General features: G+C 45.6%; 1 protein-coding gene across 3 annotated transcripts in view; it reads left to right on the forward strand.

Moving 5' to 3' along the window:
* OSBPL3 (oxysterol binding protein like 3) overlaps positions 1–22,702 on the forward strand; it is a gene marked incomplete at both ends in the record, with an annotated part of 88,870 nt that overhangs the window by 51,675 nt on the left and 14,493 nt on the right. For all 3 annotated transcript variants that reach the window (XM_080701084.1, XM_080701085.1, XM_080701086.1), the window contains 2 exons: positions 8,197–8,447; positions 11,662–11,799. In XM_080701084.1, coding sequence (XP_080557210.1) covers positions 8,197–8,447; positions 11,662–11,799 — 389 coding nt within the window. The remainder of the gene's footprint in view (positions 1–8,196; positions 8,448–11,661; positions 11,800–22,702) is intronic.

A 22,702-nucleotide genomic window follows, 5' to 3' on the forward strand; every position in this document is an offset into this window, starting at 1 on the left:
AAAATAACCCAAGAGCCAGGCATATATCAGCACTGATGTATATTCGTTTCTGGGGTTTTTGGGGGTTTTTTTTGTTTGTTTGTTTTATTATGTTTGCACCCTAACACAACACTGACAGTCATAGTACAGCAAAGGTGAATGACTCAGTACATTCTGGCACACCTGCAACATGGAATAGTTCATGCTCGTTAAAGTGTTTTAGAAGGATTTAGAATAACATGGGAAAGAGCTAAATAGAACATAAAACTCAGAGCAGCCGAGTAGAGCGGCCAGAACAGCCAAGCGGAGTGACCAGAACAGCCGGAGCAGCCAGAGCCGCAGCGCGGATTGCCTGGAGCGGCCACGCGGAGTGGCCAGAGCCGCGGAGTGGAGCGGCTGGAGCAGCCGGAGCGGAGCGGCCAGAACAGCTGAGCGGAGCGGCCAGAGCAGCCGAGCAGAGCGGCCAGAACAGCCGGAGCGGAGCGGCCAGAACAGTCGGAGCAGCCAGAGCCGCGTTGCGGAACGGCCGGAGCGGCCGGAGTGGCCAGACCCGCGGTGCAGAGCAGCCAGAGCCGGGCGCAGAGCGGCCGGAGCGGAGCGGCCTACATCTCCCCTAGCAGCACCAGGCTCCAGAGAGGAGGGAGACTCAAAACAGAGCTCAAATCCAGAGAGGAGGTACTTTGGCCTCGCGGCCTAGGACGCAGAAGCAGCGTCTTACTGCTGGCGGCAGTGGTGAGTTCACCGGACAGCCCTAGACCAATCCATTCAACCAGCCACCAGGAGCCTGAGAGGAGCGGTTGACAGCGAGCTGAGGTGAGCAGGTGCTGAACAGCCGGGCGGCAGTCAGCAGTTTTGTTGGTGCAGGGAACATCTAAAGCTCCCAAGGGCCGAGCACAGCACAACTGGCAGGGACTCAGAGCGGAGTTCAAAACCAGAGAAGAAATACGCCGCATCACGGCCAAGGGCGTGGCAGTGGTGCCATATTGCCAGTGGCGGCAGCAGCGAATCCACCAAGTTCACTACAGCTCCATCAGCGCACTCAATAACCGTGAGTCAAATTGTGACCCCTAGGGAAGAAATCCCAGTACTGCGCTCCCAGGGACTTGCGCAGATAGTCTCCCTGGGTCGGAGATTTTAGCAGTGCAGCCCAGGGGGGGAGTGGCAGTGGCAGAGATATCATACCATAGTCACAACTCCCTACTGGAGAACGCCCAACTTGGCACTCCCCACGGTCTAAGCAGCCTTGATTGACTCCCTGGGTCTGAGACTTTGTGATACAAACCAGTTAAGGAGTAGTGGTGACTGAGATACCACAGACACGAGATCCAGAGCATCTTAAGTGAACTCGTAGTGACTCGGGGAAGAACCCAGAGAAGGCACAAACTTCCAAAATCATGGGAAAGAGAAATAACAATGGAGCAGTGAATGCCAACAACCCCACAACATCAGAATCTGATAAGACAGAAATCCAAAGATCTCTAGAAGATCAAATTAGGAAAATAACTTTAGAAATAATAGAGGACTTTCGAAAAGAATTTAGAGAGAGTCAAAAAGAGATAAAGGATGCAATTAATGAAGTAAAGGCCTCAATCCAAAGTATAAACAACAGATTAGACCACATGGAGAATAGAATCTCGCTCCTTGAAGATGATCATTCTAAAAATGAACGCATAGTTTCTAATTTAGAAAAAAAAACCCGACAGCAGGAATCTGACATTGAAGAAATATGGGCCCATTTCAAGAGAGCTAACCTAAGAATAATTGGAATAGAGGAGGGAAAAGAAGGTGAAACCAAAGGGATCAACAATCTCTTCAAGGAAGTAATAGCAGAAAATTTTCCAAACATAGAGCAAGAGGTCGATACACAGATCCAGGAAACTTATAGAACTCCCTTTAGACAGGATCAGAGAAGAGGATCCCCACGCCACATAATTGTCAAAATGACTAATGTGGAAGCCAAGGAGAGAATCTTAAAGGCAACAAAAACAAAAGGCCACGTGACATACAGAGGCAAACCAATTAGAATCACTCCAGACTTCCCAAACCAAGTTATGAAAGCCAGAAGGGCTTGGAGTAACATATTCCAAACTCTGAAAGAAAACAACTTCCAGCCAAAAATTTCCTACCCAGCAAAACTATCCATCAAATTAGATGGGGAAATAAGAAGCTTCCATGACAAACAGCAACTGAAGGAATTTATGTCTTCAAAACCAGCGCTAGAGAAAATACTCAAGGAGATTAACTGCAAAGAGGAAATGGGTAATACACGCCAGAACCAAAGAAACAAGAATTCCCATCCAGCAGACAACTAAGCAAAGAAGAATAAACAGTATCTTAAACAGAAATAAGATCTTAACATGTTGGGAATTAAAAATTATCTCTCTATAATCACACTTAATGTAAACGGCCTCAACTCCCCAATAAAAAGACATAAAGTGGCAAAATGGATTAAAAGCCAGAATCCATCCATCTGCTGCTTACAAGAAACACACCTTACAAGTAAAGATAGGAACAAACTCAAGGTAAAGGGCTGGAGCAAGGTAATCCATGCTAATGGTACTCGAAGACAAGCAGGAGTAGCAACTATGATATCAGACAAGTTAGACTTCAAACCCAAACTTATTAGAAGAGACAAAGAAGGTCACATCTTACTGGTAAAAGGAATAGTCCAGCAAGAGGAAATAACAATAATCAACATCTATGCCCCAAACATAGGGGCAGCTACTTTCATAAATCAAACTCTTTGTGATATGAAGTCACACATAAATCCCAACACAATAATACTGGGAGACTTCAACACACCTCTCACAATACTAGACCGATCTTCCAGACAAAGGGTCAGTAAAGATGTCTCAGAACTAAAGAACACCATTAACCAAATGGACCTGTTGGACTCATATAGAATATTTCACCCAACTACAGCAGAGTTTACATTTTTCTCAGCTGCTCATGGAACCTTCTCCAAAATAGATCACATCCTGGGACACAAAATGAGCACTAGCAAATTTAAAAAATGTTACATACTTCCCTGTGTCATTTCAGACCATAATGGAATGAAACTAGAAATCAACTATAAGAAGACTCAGAGAAACAACATAAACATGTGGAGACTGAACACCACACTTCTGAATGAAGAATGGGTCATAGAAGATGTAAGAGGTGAAATCAAGAAATTTCTAGAAACAAATGAAAATAAAGAAACAACATATCAAAACCTCTGGGACACTTTGAAGGCAGTATTAAGAGGAAAATTTATAGCACTGAGTGCTCACATAAGAAAAACAGAAAATCTTCAAATAAATAGCCTTATGACACACCTCAAAGCCCTTGAAAAGCAGGAACAATTGAACCCCAAAGCCAGCAGAAGACGGGAAATTATTAAAATTAGAGCAGAAATTAACGAAATAGAGAATAAAAAAACAATACAGAAAATCAACAAAACTAAAAGCTGGTTTCTTGAAAAAATTAACAAGATTGATAAACCATTAGCCAACCTAACTAAAAAAAAGAGAGAATCAACCCAAATTATGAAGATAAGGGATGAAAAAGGAGACATTACTACTGACAGCGTAGAAATCCAGAGGATTATCAGAAACTACTTTGAAAAACTATACTCCAACAAAATGGAAAACCTGGAGGAAATCGACAACTTCCTAGATAAATACAACCTTCCTAAACTGAGTCAAGAAGATATAGAACACTTAAACCAACCAATAACAATTAAAGAGATTGAAACAGCAATAAAGAGCTTACCATCAAAGAAAAGCCCAGGACCAGATGGTTTCCCAAGTGAATTCTATAAAACCTTTATAGGAGAACTAATCCCAATACTACTCAAACTATTTCGGGAAATAGAAAAAACCGGGACTCTCCCAAATACATTCTATGAAGCCAACATCACACTAATACCCAAACCGAATAAAGACAGTTCAAGGAAGGAAAACTACAGGCCTATATCTCTGATGAACTTGGATGCAAAACTATTAAACAAAATACTAGCAACACGCATTCAAAACCACATCAAGAAAATCATTCACCATGACCAGGTAGGGTTCATCCCAGGGATGCAAGGCTGGTTCAATATACGAAAATCAATCCATGTAATTCATCATATAAACAGAATCAAAGACAAAAACCACATGATCATCTCAATAGATGCTGAAAAAGCATTTGATAAAATTCAACATCCATTTATGATAAAAACACTGCAGAGAATTGGAATAGAAGGAACATATCTCAACATTATTAAGGCAATCTACAATAAGCCCACTGCCAACATCATATTAAATGGGGAAAAACTTCAAGAATTCCCCCTAAAAACTGGAACGAGACAAGGATGTCCACTATCACCACTTCTCTTCAATATAGTACTAGAGACTCTAGCCAGAGCAATAAGGCAAGAAAAGGAAATCAAAGGAGTACAAATAGGAAAAGAAGAACTCAAGCTTTCACTATTTGCAGATGACATGATACTATACTTAGAAAACCCAACAAACTCAACCAAAAGACTTATAGAACTGATCAACAAATTCAGCAAGGTATCTGGATACAAAATCAATCTTAAAAAATCAGAAGCTTTCCTGTACACCAACCATAAATCCACTGAAAAAGAAATTCAGAAAACACTTCCACTCAGGATCTCCCACAAAAAAATAAAATACCTAGGAATAAACTTGACCAAGGAGGTAAAAGATCGCTACAAAGAAAATTATAAAACACTGAAAAAAGAAATCGAAGAAGATCTTAGAAGATGGAAAGACCTTCCATGTTCATGGATTGGCAGAATAAATATTATTAAAATGGCCATACTCCCAAAACTGATCTACAGATTTAATGCAATGCCCATTAAACTACCAAGATCATTCCTCACAGACATAGAAAAATCAGTCCTTAAATTTATCTGGAATAACAAAAAGCCCAGAATAGCCAAGGTAGTTCTCAGCAACAAAAACCACGCAGGAGGAATCACAATACCTGACTTTAAACTATACTACAAAGCCATTGTAATAAAAACAGCATGGTACTGGCAAAAGAACAGATATATAGACCAATGGAGCAGAATAGAAGACCCAGAAACAAGTCCACACACTTTCAGCCAATTGATTTTTGACAAAGGGGCCAAAAACATACACTGGAAAAAAGATAGCCTCTTTAACAAATGGTGTTGGCAAAACTGGTTAACCATATGCAGAAAATTGGATGTTAATCCCACTTTTTCACCCTGTACAAAAGTCAACTCACGATGGATCAAAGACTTGGAAATTAAACCAGAGACTTTGAAGCTCCTTGAAGAGGGCATAGGTCCAACACTACAACACATAGGCACAGACAAACATTTCCTCAACAAGACCCCAAAAGCACAACAAATTAAAAGGAGAATCAATACATGGGATTGCATGAAACTGAAGAGCTTCTGTTCAGCAAAGGAAACTATCAAGAATCTCAATCGAGAGCCAACAGAATGGGAGAAGATTTTTGCCACCTACACCACTGATAGAGGACTAATATCTAGAATATACAGAGAACTCAAGAAACTCAACACTAAGAAAACAAAACATCCAATAACAAAATGGGCAAATGAACTAAATAGACACTTCACAAAAGAAGAAATTCAAATGGCCAATAAATGCATGAAAAAATGCTCAACATCACTGGCAATCAGAGAGATGCAAATCAAAACTACCCTGAGATTTCACCTAACTCCAACTAGAATGGCCATCATTCAAAACACAAACAACAACAGATGCTGGCGAGGATGTGGAGAAGTGGGAACTCTAAGACATTGTTGGTGGGATTGCAAATTAGTGCAACCACTTTGGAAAACAGTATGGAGAATCCTCAGAAGAATGGGAACAAATCTACCATTTGATCCAGCAATACCACTGTTGGGTATCTACCCAAAAGAAAAGAAACCAAACTATCAAACTAATGCATGTGTATCTATGTTCATAGCTGCACAATTCACCATAGCCAAACTATGGAACCAGCCAAGATGTCCATCAACAGATGAATGGATTACAAAACTGTGGGATATGTACACAATGGAATTTTACTCAGCCATCAAAAAAAACTCAATTACATCATTTTCAGGGAAATGGATGGAGCTGGAGGACATTATGCTAAGTGAGATTAGTCAGGCACAAAAAATAAGAAATCAGATGCTTTCCCTAATATGTGAGAGTTAGGGAGAAATGGGTCATAGGAGGAACTCTTGGAAGAACATCAGTAACTTTTAACTCTGTTTACATTGTCTTTGGATATACAATATTTTTTTATTTTTTAAGGGAGTTTATTTACCCATTTGTTGCCTGTGCCATTGAAATCATATCCAAGAAATCACTTCCAATTTCAATGTTGTGAGGTTTTATGACCCAGATTTTCTTCTAAAAGCTGATAGTATTAAGATTTATATTTAGGTCCTTTATCTATTTTGAGTTAATATTTGTATATGTGTTAGGTAAGGGTCCAATTTTATTATTTTTCATTTATTATTATTTTTCAACAATATTTAGTTAAAAGACTAGTATTTCCTCCACCAAAAGTTCATGGAAACCTTGTCAAAAATAACTTGACAATGTATGGAAGAATTTATCTCTAGGCTTTTATTTAGCTCCAATGGTTTATATATCTGCCTTTAGAACAGTACTACACTGTTTCAATTATTGTAGCTTTATATGGTTTGAAATCAGAAAATATACATCTTCTAGCTTTGTTCTTCTTTGAGACTGTTTTGGGTATCTAGAGCCCATATTCCATATCAGGATAGATTTTTTTTCTGAAAAATAAATAAATAAATGTATGATAGTTTCACCTAAAAAAAAAAAAAGAAAAAAAATATTCTCTGGTAAGAAAGAAAGCAAAAAGAAATATTGAAATGTTATCTTTAAGTCATCAAAAGTTTGGTACCAGACAAATGAAACTGTTATGTGAGATTATCAATGTTAATATTGTATAAATTGCTATAATACTAGATGTCAACCACTAAGCCAAGCGTGGGAAGGAGGGATGGGGAGGGAATGGGGTGGGGATCGGGTAGGGGCTAACTGGGCGATGTGTGCATGTATGTCTACAAAAGTATCTTATTTATACCACTATGATGTATGAATACATTGCACCAATAAAAAAAAATAAATAAATAAATAAATTTTTGTTACGGAAAAAAAAAATAAATAAAAAATAAAAAATAAAAATAAAAAAAAAAAAAAAAAAAAAAAAAAAAAGAACATAAAACTCTCCGTACGGTATGAGCTGCATGGGTGGAAAAAAACACTAAATGAAGTAGACATGGCTGCCACCTGGGGGTGGTAGAATAAATACATGGCTATTATTTCCATTACTATTTTTTGTAATAAACACAGTTATTTTGTCAGAATTTGACATTTTAAAAGTATACTAGTTTTAAAGTCTTTTTTTTTTAAAAAAAATGTAAGTTATTGCCAGCACAGTAGTGCACGCCTATAATCCCAGTGCTTGGGAGGCTGAGAAAGGAGGATCACAGGTTTGAGGCCAATGTCAGCAACTTAGCGAGACCCTGTTTCAAAATAAAAAAGCCTGGGGATGCAGTTCAGAGATAGAGCGCCCCTGGGTTCAATCCCTAGTACCACGTATCCAGTACCCAGGTTTTAAGTCTAACTTACTATAGAAGTCCGATTTCCAGTTTTATTCCAAGCGTATATAAGCTCCAAAGAACTAGCTTTTGAGTAGCCATTTAATGGCCTCCTATAAATATAGCCCATGTTTCAGTGTATGCAATTTGGGGTACTTAGTTAGCAGGGCTGGGGACTGAGCTAGGCCCTCGTATATACTAACCACATGCTCTACTACAGATCTATACTGCCAGTCTTAAATTTTGGTATTCGATTGCACATAATTCTTTCACTTTTTTTTTAAACTGGGGATTGAACTCAGTAACATTCTGTCTCCAGACTACACCCCCAGCCCTTTTTATTTTTTGTTTTGATCCAGGGTCTTGCTAGGTTGCTGAGTCTAAGTTGCTGAGGCTGCCCCCGAACCTATGACCCTCCTATCTCAGCCTCCCAAGGTACCGAGCGATCAGAGGCATGCTGCACCCCCCTGGGCCTCTTCTGCATATTTTTTAGCTTTCAGTCCTACTCTGGATAGCTGAACCGAGTAAAACTGAATACTTGCTACGTGAGGTTCGTCTTAAATGACAGCTTCCCGGAGCCAACAGGACATCTTTCCCTTTTTCTGTTTCAGGGCCCATTCTTGAGAGCGGAGGGGACGTGAGGTCCAAGAGAAGAACCTGCCTGCCGGCCCCGGGCCCCAACACCAGCAACATCAGCTTGTGGAACATCCTGCGGAACAACATCGGCAAGGACCTGTCCAAGGTGGCCATGCCCGTGGACCTCAACGAGCCCCTGAACACGCTGCAGCGGCTCTGCGAGGAGCTGGAGTACAGCGAGCTGCTGGACCAGGCCGCGCACATCGCCAGCCCGCTGGAGCGCATGGTGAGGCCGCCCTTTCCTCTCGACGGCTCCTGGGAAGCGTCCTCGCGGGGATGCCAGCTTCCCCTGCGCCTGGCCAGCCGGCTCTGCTCGGCGGAGTGTGGGCTTCCTCTCTTGCCCGAGTTTCCACCTGATGCCCGAGAGGCCTGGCTGCAGAGCAGGGCCTCGGAGCGCTCAGCCTGGTTCTGTTTTCCAGCTCCGGGCGGGCAGAGCTTAATTTTCTGGGCTGTTTTTCTCATCCCGAGTAAATTTCCCTGGAGGGTGTTTTGATTTCTGGAAATGGTCAGTCGGTTTCTAGGTTTGGGGAAAATATCGTTCCTGGAAAAGATTTTTATATCAGAAAGATTCCTTTTTTTTTTTCTTTTTCTTCTTCCTCTTCAAAGTAAGTGAAGAAACAAAATAGAACTTTGCTCTTGAAACGCTTGAGACGTTTTGATCTGGGAAGTGCGCTTTTGGCCTCCTCATATGTAACCTGAAAACAGGAAGGTGCTCGCCTGCGGGGCTGCTGGGCTCAGGGTCCCCCAAAGGCCGACTTGCTCCCCTGGCTGGAGCCACAGGTCTCGCTGGCCCGGCGCCGTCCGTCCGTGGGGAGAGGAGGCGGGCTTTTCCCAATGCTAAGCACGCTGCAGTCTTAACCCTCACGAAGTCTTCATTACTTCACGGATTTGAAGGTTATAGGGATCCCAACTGCTGACCCAAAGAGGCACCCCATGTCCATTTCACTCAGGCCCGGGCCTCCCATCAGAGAGGCTGGCTTTCTCGATGCAACTGGTAATAAGGATAGGGAGGAACGCAAGGGGTGTGTGTGTGGTGTGTGTGTGTGTGTGTGTGTGTGTGTGTGTGTGTGTGTGTGTGTTGTTTTATTTTTTACCAGGAATGAAACCCACAAGCATTCTGCCTCTCAGCTATACCACCAGCCCTATTTTATTTTTATTTTGAGACAGGCTCTCACTAAGTTGCTAAAGATCTAACTAAGTTGCTAAGGCTGGCCTCAAACCCTCAATCCTTCTGCCTCAACCTCCCCAGTACTGGAATTACAGGCATGCCTCACCACACCTGGCTTAGACAGCTCTTTCCTTTAAGGAAAAGGATTAGCTGCTTTGATTTAAAAAAAAATAGTTGTTTTTATTTTATTTATTTACTTATTTATTTATTTATTTATTTTGCAATACTGAGGATGGAACCCAGGGGCATTCGACCTCCGAGCTACACCCCCCAGCCCTATTTTTTTATTCTTTATTTTGAAACAGGGTCTCACTGAGTTGCAGAGGGCCTCACTAAGTAGCTAAGGCTGTCCACCATCTGTGATCCTACAGTCTCAGCCTCCTGACTGCTGGGATTACCAGCTTGTGTCACCCCACGCAGCTGATAAAAGTAGTCCTAAAAGGTGTTTTGTTCTGAGGGCAATTTAGAGACCCTCTGTATGTTGGGCTGATTGGTCGTATGTACACTTGGCCTTGAGCATGAGTGTGAGACAGGCTTCACAACCCAGCCCCCACCCCGGAGCAGAGGCCAGGACAGACTGCCCTGTCCTGCGGGCCACCGTGTTCCCTGTGTGGAGACTCTGTTGTGTCACCAACACAAAAGAGGTGGCTGGCTCTGCCCGCCCCGGCACTCTGGCCCCCAGCCTTACGAATGTTTCCTTTACTGGTTTTGCTACATTTCCAGTTGTGGGTGGCCCGGGCACGGGCGCCATTCCCCGCAAACACCGTGAGTGACTGTTCCTCAAGTCACTGACTCGAGGAAGCAGAGAAAGGCCCGGGCTGGGACGCAGGGGCACAGATGTGACTGGCCTGAGCACAGTGGGCTGGTTTCTGTTGTTGCTGCTGTTGCCGTTGCAGGCCTGGGATGAACCCAGGGCCCTGCGCACGTTAGGCCAGCGCTCCACCCTGAGGTGCACCTCCAGCCCATGAAGTGATTACTGTAAGCTTCCTAGGAGTTCTAGAGCAATGTATAGTGGAGGTGGCAAGGTGGGTCCCAGCACAGGCAACACCCAGACATCTTGCCGCAGCTGGGGAGGGAGGTTCTGAGCCAAGCGAACCTTCTGAAGGGCTCTCAGCTCTTCCTCAATACAGCAGACTTCAGGGCATCATTTGAGATGCGTTCTGCTCACTAGGGAGGAAGGAAGATTTGCTAACCATGGCTTAGTTTAATTTTTTTTTTTTTTTGCGAAAAAAATCAAAAGAAAAAAGGCAATGTATCTCTTTGATGGCCTAGCAGGGGAGCTCTGGTTCCTCACTCTGAGAGCCATTGCAGGGTTTTGCTCAGTCCATGGGCACATAGATTATGTTTTGTGTCGGATATTTCTCTTTTCCTCCCAGAGAAGCGGAACTTACTTAAAAGCCCCTGTGCCTAGTTGGTTTTCAGAGACAGGAAATGACTCATACAGATTTTCTCTGGCCGAAATATGCCTTTAGGTTTCTACAGTATCAAATTGGGGAGGGTCAAACTTAACGATGCTTCCTCCTTCATTTGGGGGGAAGTTTGGCTTCCTTTCATGTTCTTTCCCCTCTCCTCCCAAAATCATGACATTGGAGTTCCCAGAAAATGGGAAAAACTGAACAGCGTAGTTCATTTTATAAATGTTATCATCTTAATCACATTTCCCAGCTTTTAGAATAAAAATAGATAGGCATTAAAGATGTTTGGTGCTGAGCATGGTTCTGCATGTGTGTGATCCCAGAACTTGGGAGGCTAAGACAGGAGGATCTCAGGCTCAAGCCTAGCCTCAGTAGCTTAGTGAGACTCTGTTTTGAAATAAAAAATAAGGCTAGGCTGTAGCTCTGTGGTAGAACTATCCTGGATTCAGTCTCCAGTACCATAAAGATAAAATGGTTCCTATGTTGGTTCAATTGTCTTCTTTATTTATTTTTTTTGTGGTACTGAAGATTGAACCCAAAGGCATTCTACCTTCAAGCTACAACCCCCAGCCCCATTTTATTTCTTCTTTGGAAACAGGGTCTCCCTAGCTTGATGAGTCTCGCTACCTGCTGAGGCTGTCCTTGAACCTGCGATCCTCCTGTCTCAGCCTCCCAAGTACTGAGAGTACAAGCTTGTGCCACCACGCCCGGCTTCAGTTGTCTTGAAACCAGAGACAAGTCCATGGCTTTGGGAAATAAAAACATAGAGAGAGAAATAGAGGCTTCATGTCATTTGTTTATGCAAAAACAACATCTTGGCGACTCAGAAGTGACCACGTGCCTGCTTCCTCCCGCAGGTGTACGTCGCAGCCTTTGCCGTATCCGCGTATGCGTCCAGCTACTTCCGCGCCGGGAGCAAGCCGTTCAATCCGGTCCTTGGAGAAACTTACGAGTGTCTTCGAGAGGACAAGGGCTTCCAGTTTTTCTCAGAGCAGGTGGACATGCATGCCTTTTGTTTTCTGGGAAGGGTTGCTTACGCCCGCCATGAAAGGTGCTTCTAAAATATTCACTTGCCACCTTTTACCAGCTTCAAAGCAGCTGCAGTCGTTATAGTGCTTTGAAACATAAGGCCAGGGCCCCATTCCCGTGCGCTGAAACCCAGCCACCGCTCGCACGCACCAGGGACGGATTCTGAGCTGCCTGGCTACATGCGTTGACTTCCCTGTTGAGAACTAGGAGGCAGCCGGCGTGGTGGCGCACGCTTGCCATCCCAGCATTCGGGAGGCTGAGACAGGAGGATCGCGGTTCGCAGACAGCCTCAGCTACTTAGTGAGGCCCTCTGCAACTCAGTGAGACCCGGTTTCAAAATAAAGAATAAAAAATAGGGCTGGGAGGGGTGTAGCTTGGAGGTCGAATGCCCCTGGGTCCCATCCCCAGTATCACAAAAAAGGAGAGAATTCGGAGGGCAAAGGATTATCAAAGCATGAAGTGTCCCCCCCGACCGCTGCCTCCATCATTCCTGAGCCCCACAGGATGGTAGCCCCAAGCCGGCACATCTGTATTTTGATCAGATTCCATGTGACTGGCGCTGTTCCAGTGCCGTGGCGTGGGAGGTGAGGGGACCAGACCAGAGTCCCTGGCCCCGTCTAAGGGACGGACACACATCATGCTCACGGTCCGGAGGTTCCCTTAGGGTCTTCCCGCATAAGTATCAGCACAGGACAAGATGGAAGAGTCGCGTAGCTTGGCTTCACATCTCAGGAGCTGAACAACCCAGGGCAAGGTTCTTAGCTCCTCTGTACCTTGGTTTGTCCTCTCAGGCGCAGGTGCCAAGCACTGCTTGTGACTCTGCGGGGTGGGGTGAGGTTCAGAGCACCCAGAGCAGGGCCGATGTGTGACAGGTAAACATGTCGTCACGGCAGTGCGGCAGCACTGTGCGCCCTGGTGGGACCTCAGGAGCGGCCACTGGACCTGTCCGGGCAGTTGTTTAGCGGCAATAGAATGTGTACATTTAGACAATAATAAAAGGCCAACTCTAGCCTAACTGAGCAGCTATGAGTGCCTCGGCCCTAAGCGCGTTCCTGGGCATCACCTGGAGGCGCTGCACACCCTGGCTTTGATGCCTCTCCTCCCGCTCGCCTCCGGGACACGCCTTTTCTTCTGGTTCCCTTGCTGTGCTTGTTATCAATAGATTTCCATTACGGGGACCGGAAGGGAAGCGTGGTATGCCTAGACACCCAGAAGGTGGTGCTTGTCTTGACTGGAGATGGCAAGCAGTATCCTCTGGAACTCAGGGGTGGGGGCGGAATGAATTCACAATAATTCTGAAGCAAATGAGCAGGAGCTGCCCAGCTAGGAGCTAAAATGAGGAACTGCTAGCCGGCTGGTGCCAGGGACCCAGAGGGTTAAATTATTAGTGAAGGGATAAGGTACTTACTGCCTGATTCAGATTCAGCTGGCTTATTTAAAATACAGAACCTAAAGTGGAATGAGAATAAATGAAAATATAATTTGGTTACCATGGTATTGTATATATATATAAAGGCCCCAAATAGCCCCAAACTACAGCAGGCAATCAGGGCAGGATGAATAGCTGGAGGGCAGGAGTTGTAACACAGGCCTGTGCAGAGCCGAGCTGCAGCCCCTCTGAGCGACGTTGCAGGCTCAGATGCAGGCTGGGTCTGTGGGTGTGTCAGCTCTGGTGGCATGGATGGGGGACGGGAGGGACCAGGGCCCCTGGGCGCCCGTGCACATACCAGGACAGTGTCACACAGCTTAGTCTTTTGTTCTGTATCCCAAAGAAATAAGCTACCAGGGTGAGTGGTTGGATATCGCCAGTCAGCCAGCCAGCCAGGAGGCAGCCACTGTGACGAGGAACATGAGGGGACCATGGTGGAATTCAGCCTTGTGGCCTCAGATAATTGGTTCTTTTCATACACCAAGAATAAGTGGACAGCCAGGGATGGTGGAGCATGCTTGTAATCCTAGCATTTGGGAGGCTGAGACAGGAGGATCCCGGTTCAAGGCCAGCCTTGGCTACTTAGTGAGGCCCTCCCTTTGCAAGTCAGTGAGACTCTGTCTCAAAGTGAAAAAACTGCCGGGTGTGGTGGCGCATGCTTGTAATCCCAGTTTGTAATCCCAGCGCTGAGCTCGTCCCGTGGGCGGTGCCGCACCTGCCCCCATGGAGGCCAGAGGGAAGGAATCTGAGTGCCTTTCTTGAAGGAGCCCCCCACCTTGTTTCCCTGGTTACAAACTTCCCTGACCGCGTTCCTTTTTTAATGAAATCTCCAATTACTCTGACTACATCCCTGTCTTTGTTTCTAATCAAAGCCTACCACCTCCCTTCATCCATCTTGACTTTGTTTTACAGCACTGTCTCTCTGGGACCCAGTGTTACACATGCCTTTCTAGCCAAACTGCAAGCCTATAAAGTCTCTGCTTTGCTTTGCACGCCTAAAATCCAGCAGACAATTTTGCTGAACGCAGACCTCAATATCCATACTGCAGTTTGGATCCTTTGCTCTTTTGAGATTTCCTCCACCAGTTTAATCAGCCCATCATCTTTAAATTTGGCCTCACACAAACTTCTAGGACATGGGCAAAATGCTGGTAAGTTCTTTGTCAGAAGGTAACACATATGGCCTTTATGCCCTTTTCCTGTGGAGTCCTCTTTGCCCTCCAGAATCTCCTGAGCACAGTCTGTACCATCTGCGTTTCGAGACACATTCTGACCCTTCCAGTTTCCCCTCACAAACTGGTTCCAAAGACTCACAAAACGTGTGGTCAGACTTAGATACAGCAGTGGCCCCACTTCTCTGGTACTAACTCGTGTTTTAGTCAGCATTCTCACTGATATAATCCAAGACAACTGACCATAAAACTTTAGAAGAAAAACTTACTTGTTCACAGTTCTTTTGGATATCTTGGACTTTAGTTTATGTCAAGCCTGATATTCGGAACTAAAGGCCTGACAGCAAGAAGCAGAGCGAAGAAGAAACAAGACTCTATTTTCACTTCATGGAGACTAGAAGCAAGAGAGAGAAAGCAAGAGGAGGAGGAATAATACATTACCCTAAGACGGCACCTCCAGAGACCCTCCTCAGCAACCAAGCTCTACTGCCAACATGGCTATCTTTTTTTCCTTGAGGGTTAGCTGGGTGTTCTAAATCAAAACCATTACATAAATGATTAACTTTGAACAGAGGGGAGAAGAAAATATTGGCAACTGGATTCTCCCCAAATCAGCTAGTCTCCTTGACGTTGTCCTCTTTTTTTATGAGTATCGAAACCAGGGGCATCCTACCTCCAACTTATACCCCAGCCCTTTTATTTTGTATTTTGAAACAGATTCTTACTAAGTTGCTGACGGTCTCGCTAATTTGCTAAGGCTGGTCTCAACCCTGTGATCCTCCTGTCTCAGCCTCCCAAATATCAGGATGACGGGTATATGCCACCATGCTGGGCTTGGCATCATCCTTCCTGGTTCATATTTTCCACGTGGATCCATCAACAAGCCCCAGGGTCTCTCTTCCAAAGCCAGATGGTGCCTCTGCCTCACCTGCTGCTGACTCCCCATCCCAGGCCCCCCTATGCAGGGGCTCGCGTCATCACACTGGACCCATGAACCAGTCTCTTTATCCATAGCCAGTTCCTCGCCACCCAGCAGCCAGAGTGACTATTCTAAGTAGAAGTACAAGCCGGGCGTGGTGGCACACACTTGTAATCCCAGCATTCGGGAGGCTGAGATGCCCCAGGGTTCCATCCCCAGAACCACAAAAGTAGATAGATGGATGGATGGATGGACGGACGGACAGATGGACGGACAGATGGACGGATGGACATTGTGCTTTCTGCCCTCTACCAACTTCTGGAATCACTTGGAATGAATGAAATCAAGGGCCTCCAGCCCGCCAGCCCAGCCTTGGCCCCACGCCCGCTTCCTGCGTTCCCCACCTGCCCGCCCTGCAGCCATGCTGGCTTCTGGGATTCTTCTGACTCACACCGGCGCCTCCCGGCCCTCACATCTGCCGTGTCCTCCGCCTGGGCCCCGCTTCTCCCGGATGCCTGCATTGCTAACTTCCTGATTTCCCCTAGTCTTGGGTTTCTATTATTAGGCAGTCCTGCCCATGCCTGGAATAGCTGGAGGCAGATGGGGGCTCGCGAGCGCCGTCCTCACGCCTGGCTCTCCTCCCTAACACACGTCACTGCTTGTTGGTGTCTCACTACTTCTGTCCTGAAGTGTGCACGCCATGAAGGTGAGGCGTCGGGCTTTCATTGATTGCTGTATTCCCAGGGGCAAGGACTGCGCCTGACACCTCAAAGGCTAAAACCTTGGGAGGAGTGGCCCCTGGGTCCCCTCTTGTGATGACTTCTTGCCTGGCTAATGTTCTCTTTTCCCATCAGCCACCTGCACTACCGCAGGTGTCAGGAGCTGGGAGGACTGTCTAGCTATGTCTCTGCACAGCTGCAGGCAGAGGTGATCAATTTAAGGGAATATTTTTTCCTAAATCTGAAAAAAGCTGGGGCGGTGGCGCACGCTTGTAATCCCAGGACTTGGGAGGCTGAGAAAGGAAGGTGGCAGGTTCACCACCAGCCTCAGCAGCTGGTGAGGCCCTCCGCAACTTAGTGAGACCCTGTTTCAAAATAAAGAATAAAACAGAGCTGGGGTATAGCTCAGAGGTAGAATGCCCCTGGATCCATCCCCAGTACCACAAAGAAAAATTATATAAATAAATCTGAACAAATAAAAACATCCAAATCCTTCTTTTTTCAGTGTGCTTCTCCCTTAACCACCGCTTGCATTTAAAGCACATTCAAAGCATAATTGAAAAGTAACAAGAGCAGGGCTAAAAAAAAGGCCTCATGGATACAAGTAAATTATAAATTAGAAGGCTTCTTGTCAACCAGGGAAACTGTACTGGAGCCTGTAGAAAGAAAATTTGCATATCTTGTCATATAAAAATGTATATAGTAAATGTAATCCCAGTACCTGAGAGACTAGAACAAGAAGATTCCAAGTTTGAGGCCAGCATCAGCAATTTAGCGAAACCCTCAGCAACTGAGTGAGACCCTGTTTCAAAATTGTTTTAAGAAATGTAGAAAAGGCTGGGAGTGTAGCTCAGAGGTAGAATGCCCCTGGGTCATCACACACACACACACACACACACACACACACACACACCCCACAACCCTCCCCCTCCATATAGTAATTGAATGCTTAGGAATCTTTACCAGTCAGGAATTACTGGGGTGTGTGTGTGTATGTGTGTGTGTGTGTGTGTGTGTGTGTGTGTGTGTGTGTGTTATTGGGTATGGAACCCAGGGGCATTCTACCTCCAAGCTACACCCCCAGCCCTATTTTTTTTTTTTTTTGTAGTACTGAGGGTGGAACCCAGGGGCTTTCCTACCTTCAGGTGATACTCCCAGACCTATTTTATATTTTATTTGGAAACAGGGTCTCACTAAGTTGCTGAGAGCCTCACTAAGTAGCTGAGGCTGGCTTCGAACCTGTGCGATCCTAGTGTCTCAGCCTCCCAAGGGCTGAGATTACAAGCATGCATCACCACACCCAGCTTAGTCTTTTTATTTTTTGAAAGGGTCTCACTGAGTTACAAAGGCCTCGCTAAGTAGGGGAAGCTCTTTGCAAACCGTGATCCTCAGCTCTCATTTTCTCACCATACCCAGCTAGGAATTGCTGGTTTTGGGCTGGAGAGGAAGGAGGGGGAAGGATGCTCTAAAACCAGTCTGTGCTGGATTTACAGGCTGGAGACAGACTCCTCGGGCCTGTATCCGTTCAGACTCAAACACATCTACGGCCTTTTTTTTGCCTGGGTTAAGATATAATAAGAACAGAGGCAGCCCACAGCCCACACCAGGAGCACAGGTTGGCGCAGCCCACACTAGGAGCACAGGTTGGCGCATACTCATTATTCTCCATTCAGGAGAAAGACCGCCATCGACAAAAGCAAGGCAATTAACTGTCTGCCCGCCCCCTCTCCTGGGATTCAGAGACTTAGAGTCCTGCTTTCAAATTGGCTGCCATCTAGACCCAGAAGGTCCTGGGGTGTGTGCTTTATATGTAGAAGCCAGAGAGAAAATGAAAGGGGGGTCTCATGAAAATAAAAAGGGGGACCAGTAAAGTAGAGAGAGGGGCTGGGGAAAGGGCAGAGGAGGGAAGGGGCGCTGGGGAGGGACCTGGACCACCTTATGTTCGGTGCATGTGCAGATACGTAACAGTGTGTCCACGAGGATGAGCCATTGCAATGTACCGAGAAAAAAATATCTTACTTTGAAAACGAATTGGCTGGCACCCACGCCACCTGTGCTGTGAGATTCCCAGAGGACACTGGGAGCCGGCATTGGACTCGCAGCTTTGTGAAGCCAAGAAAGAGCCCCAGACTTCATTTTGTACAGAAATAAATAGGTCGGGAAGGTGAAATTCAATAGATTCTTTCTTTGAGTGTCCGTGCCAAGCCACCTTGCTGACGGCCGGGTCTGGGGAGAAACAGGAGTCCAGCCTTGGGCCGCTGTGGAAAAGCTGCTGAGACCCAGAACACAGCACTGGTTTGGGGTCAGATGCTGCTTTTGTCGCCCATGACCCACACGGCATGGGCACGTTCTTGGGTGGACAGTCTTCTATTTCCGAATGCATAAAATAAGAGTAACAAAGAGGCCACCAGGAGGACAAAATAGAAATAATAAGTACTTAAAAAATAAAATTTGGTTCCTGCCTGATACTGTACAATCCTGGACGCGTTTTACATGCGCTGTCAGTGGTATTAGGCCTATTTTACAGAGGAGGTAACCGAGGTAGAGAGGGATTAAAAATGTTTCTGCAATGCTGGGCGTGGTGGCACTCGCTTGGTGGCACTTGGGAGGCTGAGACAGGAGGATCGCAGCTCATGGACAGCCTCAGCTACTTAGTGAGGCCCTCTGCAACTCAATGAGATGCTGTCTCAAAATAAAGAATAAAAAATAGGACTAGAGGTTTTGATCAGAGGTAGAATGCCCCTGGGTTCCATCCTCAGTACTGCAAATAATAATAATAATAATAATAATAATAATAATAATAATAATAATAACTGCTTCAGCCAGGCCTGATGGTGCATGCCTGTAATCCCAGTACTTGGGAGCCTGAGACAGGAGAATGGCAAATTCGAGGCCAGCCCCAGCTACTTACAGAGGCTCTCAGCAACTTAGTGAGACCTTGTTTTCAAATAAGAATAATAAATAGATCTGGGAGAATCGCTGGGAGCTAAAATGCCACTGGTTTCAATCTCCAGCGCCATGAGAGAAAGGAAGGAAACTAAGAAATGTTTCCAAGGTCATACGGCCGGCAGGTGACATTGCATATTAGGACCCAGATCTGTAGGTTAACAAAAGCTCTCTAGAGACTAGTACCGCTCACCGCCCAGAACACAGAGAAGCTTCCAGAACACATACGGGTTGTGATTAAATATATTACAGAAAAAAAAGGCACCCACATAAGTTTCCCATGAAGCTTTGTGAACCTTATTAAAGTCTGTGGTACATATAAACCATTCTCAAAGACCTGTTTATAGGGAAACGAAAATCATCGAGACAGAAATGTTTATTTGGTTTTGGGGAGTGTTTTTGTTTTGTTTGATTTGGTAGCAGGCCTTGAACCCAAGGGCATTCTACCTCCCAGTGACAACCCTAGCCCTATTTAATTTTTTTTTATTTTCAAACAAGTTCTCACTAAGTTGCTGAGGCTGGCCTCAAACCCGCAACCCTCCTGTCTTAGCCTCCCAAGTCCTGGGGGTTATAGGGGTGTACCATCATGCCTGGCTTAATACTTTCTTGTTAAATTTTAGTCATTTGAAAAACATCTTTTGGACCCATCTAAGGACATCTGCTAAACACTGGTCTACTAATTCACATAGACGGTATATTTATTCTCGTCTTAGAGGGTTTTAAATTATTACCAAATAGGTATAGGTACATGGCTGTTTGTTTGGGGGGGGTGTTTGTTTGTTTTCGGGGTGGGCTGTTTGTTTGGCTATGGGGATTGAACTCAGGGACATTCTCCCTTTGAGCTATACCCTCAGCCTTTATTTTTCTTTTTATTAATTTAGAAACAGGGTCTCACTAAGTTGCCCAGGCTGGCCTCAAACCTGCGACGCCATCCTCCTGTCTTAGTCTCCTGATCCTGGGATTCCACGCGGGCACCACCACACTCGTCGTATATAGTTTCTATATACTATATTTTGCTCTGGTGTTTCTATTTGGCTGAACCTATAACAAATGCCAAATTCTTGATCCAGGCTAGAGTGTCCTCCTTCACCACAGCTTTATTGTTTCGGGGTGGGGGACATAATTTATAAGAATCCACTTTAAAATGTCTACGCCACGGAGCGAGGGACCCAGCTGAGGTCGGGAAGTGGGGTGAGGATTGGGAATTGGATTTTATGCTGAAAGCTTCCTCCTGTTCTCCTCAAGTACCACTTTGTGGGAGAAGGAAGAGGTGGGAGCAGCGTTTGGAATCTGAAGTCTTTCCAAGGGTGGGTTTTAAAGAACAAGCCAAAACTGACGACAAAGGCAAGCGGAGGGCCGCCTCTTGGGACTTGGTTTTCTAAGTCAAGGCTTGAAGTGAAATTGCCCTCGGAAACCCCGTTGGGGAGCGGGGACTCTCCTGCTCAGGAGACACGTGGGAACCAAGACAAACCACAGAGCAGCTGGGGTCTGAGTGCACCGGGGATCTGAGCGCCGCCCGCCATCCCGGTCTCGGTCCGGGAGCTGGGGCGGCTGCGGTCCCACCGGTGACAGGTGCCGCGGGCCTGCATGACGCTGGCCGGTTCCATTCCATTCCCCGTTCCAAAAAGCCATTTACCTATACCTATTTTGTAATCATTTTAAACCCTAGCTGGGCGTGGCGGCGCACGCTTATAATCCCCGCGCTTGGGAGGCAGAGACAGGAGGATCGCGCTGGTTCGGAGCCAGCTGCGCTGGCTTTAGAGACCCTGTTTCCAAATAAAAAAAATATAAAATAGGTCTGGGAGTGTAGCCCAGAGGTAGAAGGGTTTCCAGGAACTCCAGTACCACCAACAAATAAATAAATAAATAAATAAACCCTATAAGATGAGAATAAATATACTGTCTATATGAATTAGTAGACCAGTGTTTTGCAGATGCCCTTAGATGGGTCCAAAAGATGTTTTTCAAACGACTGCAGACGTGGTTCTCAAAGCTTGTTTCTCCGCACAGTTGGGTCCAGAGCAAGACAGTCGACATTGTAGTTCTCCTCGTCCCCCACACACCCCTCTGCATCTCATGCCGGGCTCAGGATTCCAAGTTGCTCATGTGTTGGAAGACACAGTGTGACTACTTCTTTTTTCTTTTTGATGGTCCTGGGGATTGAACCCAGGGGCATTCTACTTCTGAGCTACTCTCCCAGCTCTATGTTTTCATTCTTTATTTTGAAACAGGGTCTCACTAAGTTTGGGAAGACTCCCTAAGTAGCTGAGGCTGGCCGGGAGCCTGCAGTCCTTCTGTCTCAGCCTCCCAAATGCTGGGATTACAGGCACGCACACCATGCCCAGCTTTCCTTTTTTTTTTTTCCCCTTTCTTTCTTATTTATTTATTTATTTATTTATTTATTTATTTATTTATTTATTCTGGGGGGAGGAATGTCTGAAAACCATTGAGATAAGCCAGAAGCCCTGGGCTTTTCCTATACTTCTTCCCTATCAACGTGTTGGGGAAGTGTTTCTCAATCTTTCTGGTTCGGTCTCCATGTTTATAGTATGAAGGCTTTGTGCTAGATATGTATGATACCATTGCTAAGAACCAGCTAAATGGGAGAAATTTCTGGAAGCACTGCTGCCAGCGTGGTTTCACTAGTACTGCGTTATAATAACAGAACACGTTTCTTGAGTATTACTGAGATGAGGGAAGGGGGGGCTGTTTTCTCTTTAGCTTCATAATTAGTGAATAAAACAGTAACGACTTCTCACCAAAAGGTAGCCTCTGTTACAGAGGACTGTCTTTTCTCGGATGTCTTTACATTTTCACTCAAGATATTGTTTTGTGTGTGTGTGGTACTGGGGATGGAACCCACGGGCTTTCTACCCCCGGGCTACACTCCCAGACCTATTTTATACTTTATTTGGAAACAGGGTCTCACTAAGTTGCTGAGAGCCTCACTACGTAGCTGAGGCTGGCTTCGAACCTGCGCGATCCTCCTGTCTCAGCCTCCCAAGTGCGGGGATTACAAGCGTGCGCCACCACGCCCGGCAACTCAAGGTATTTTTTATCTTGCAAAAAAAAGAAATACGTTTTCTTAGCGGTTAGCGAACATTTCCACAGTCATGTGTCTGGCTCTTTACTTCAGTAACGTCATTCTTTCCAAAAGTTCCCTTGGCCCTGTCTTCTTGTAGGTGTTTTGAAAAGAGGCAGGGCTTTGGGAAGAAGCATCTTCAGTAGTTAAATCTGCTAAGGCCAAGGGAGAGTTGTTTTTGTGTTACTTGGAAACGACGTGCAAAAACACCTCTGTTTGATATCTTAATTAAAACATTTGTGAGCCGGGCATGGTGGCGCACGCTTGTAATCCCCGCACTTGGGAGGCGGAGACAGGAGGATCGCCCTGGTTCGAAGCCAGCCGTGCTGGCTTAAGAGACTGTTTCCAAAAATAAAAAAGTATAAAATAGGTCTGGGAGTGTAGCCCGGAGGTAGAAGGGTTTCCAGGAACCCCAGTACCCCCCCCCAAAAAAAAAAACATTTGTGGACAGTTCAGAAATCTAAAAGATTTGTGGTCCTGGGGGTGGAACCCAGGAGCATTCTAACCTCTGAGCTATACCCCCAGCCCTATTTTATTTTTTATTTTAAGATAGGGGCTCACTCAATTACTGAGGACCTCACTAAGTTGCTGAGCCTGGTCTT

This window comes from Muscardinus avellanarius, assembly GCF_963383645.1.
Source record: "Muscardinus avellanarius genome assembly, chromosome: 9".
In the NCBI taxonomy this organism is placed as follows: domain Eukaryota; kingdom Metazoa; phylum Chordata; class Mammalia; order Rodentia; family Gliridae; genus Muscardinus; species Muscardinus avellanarius.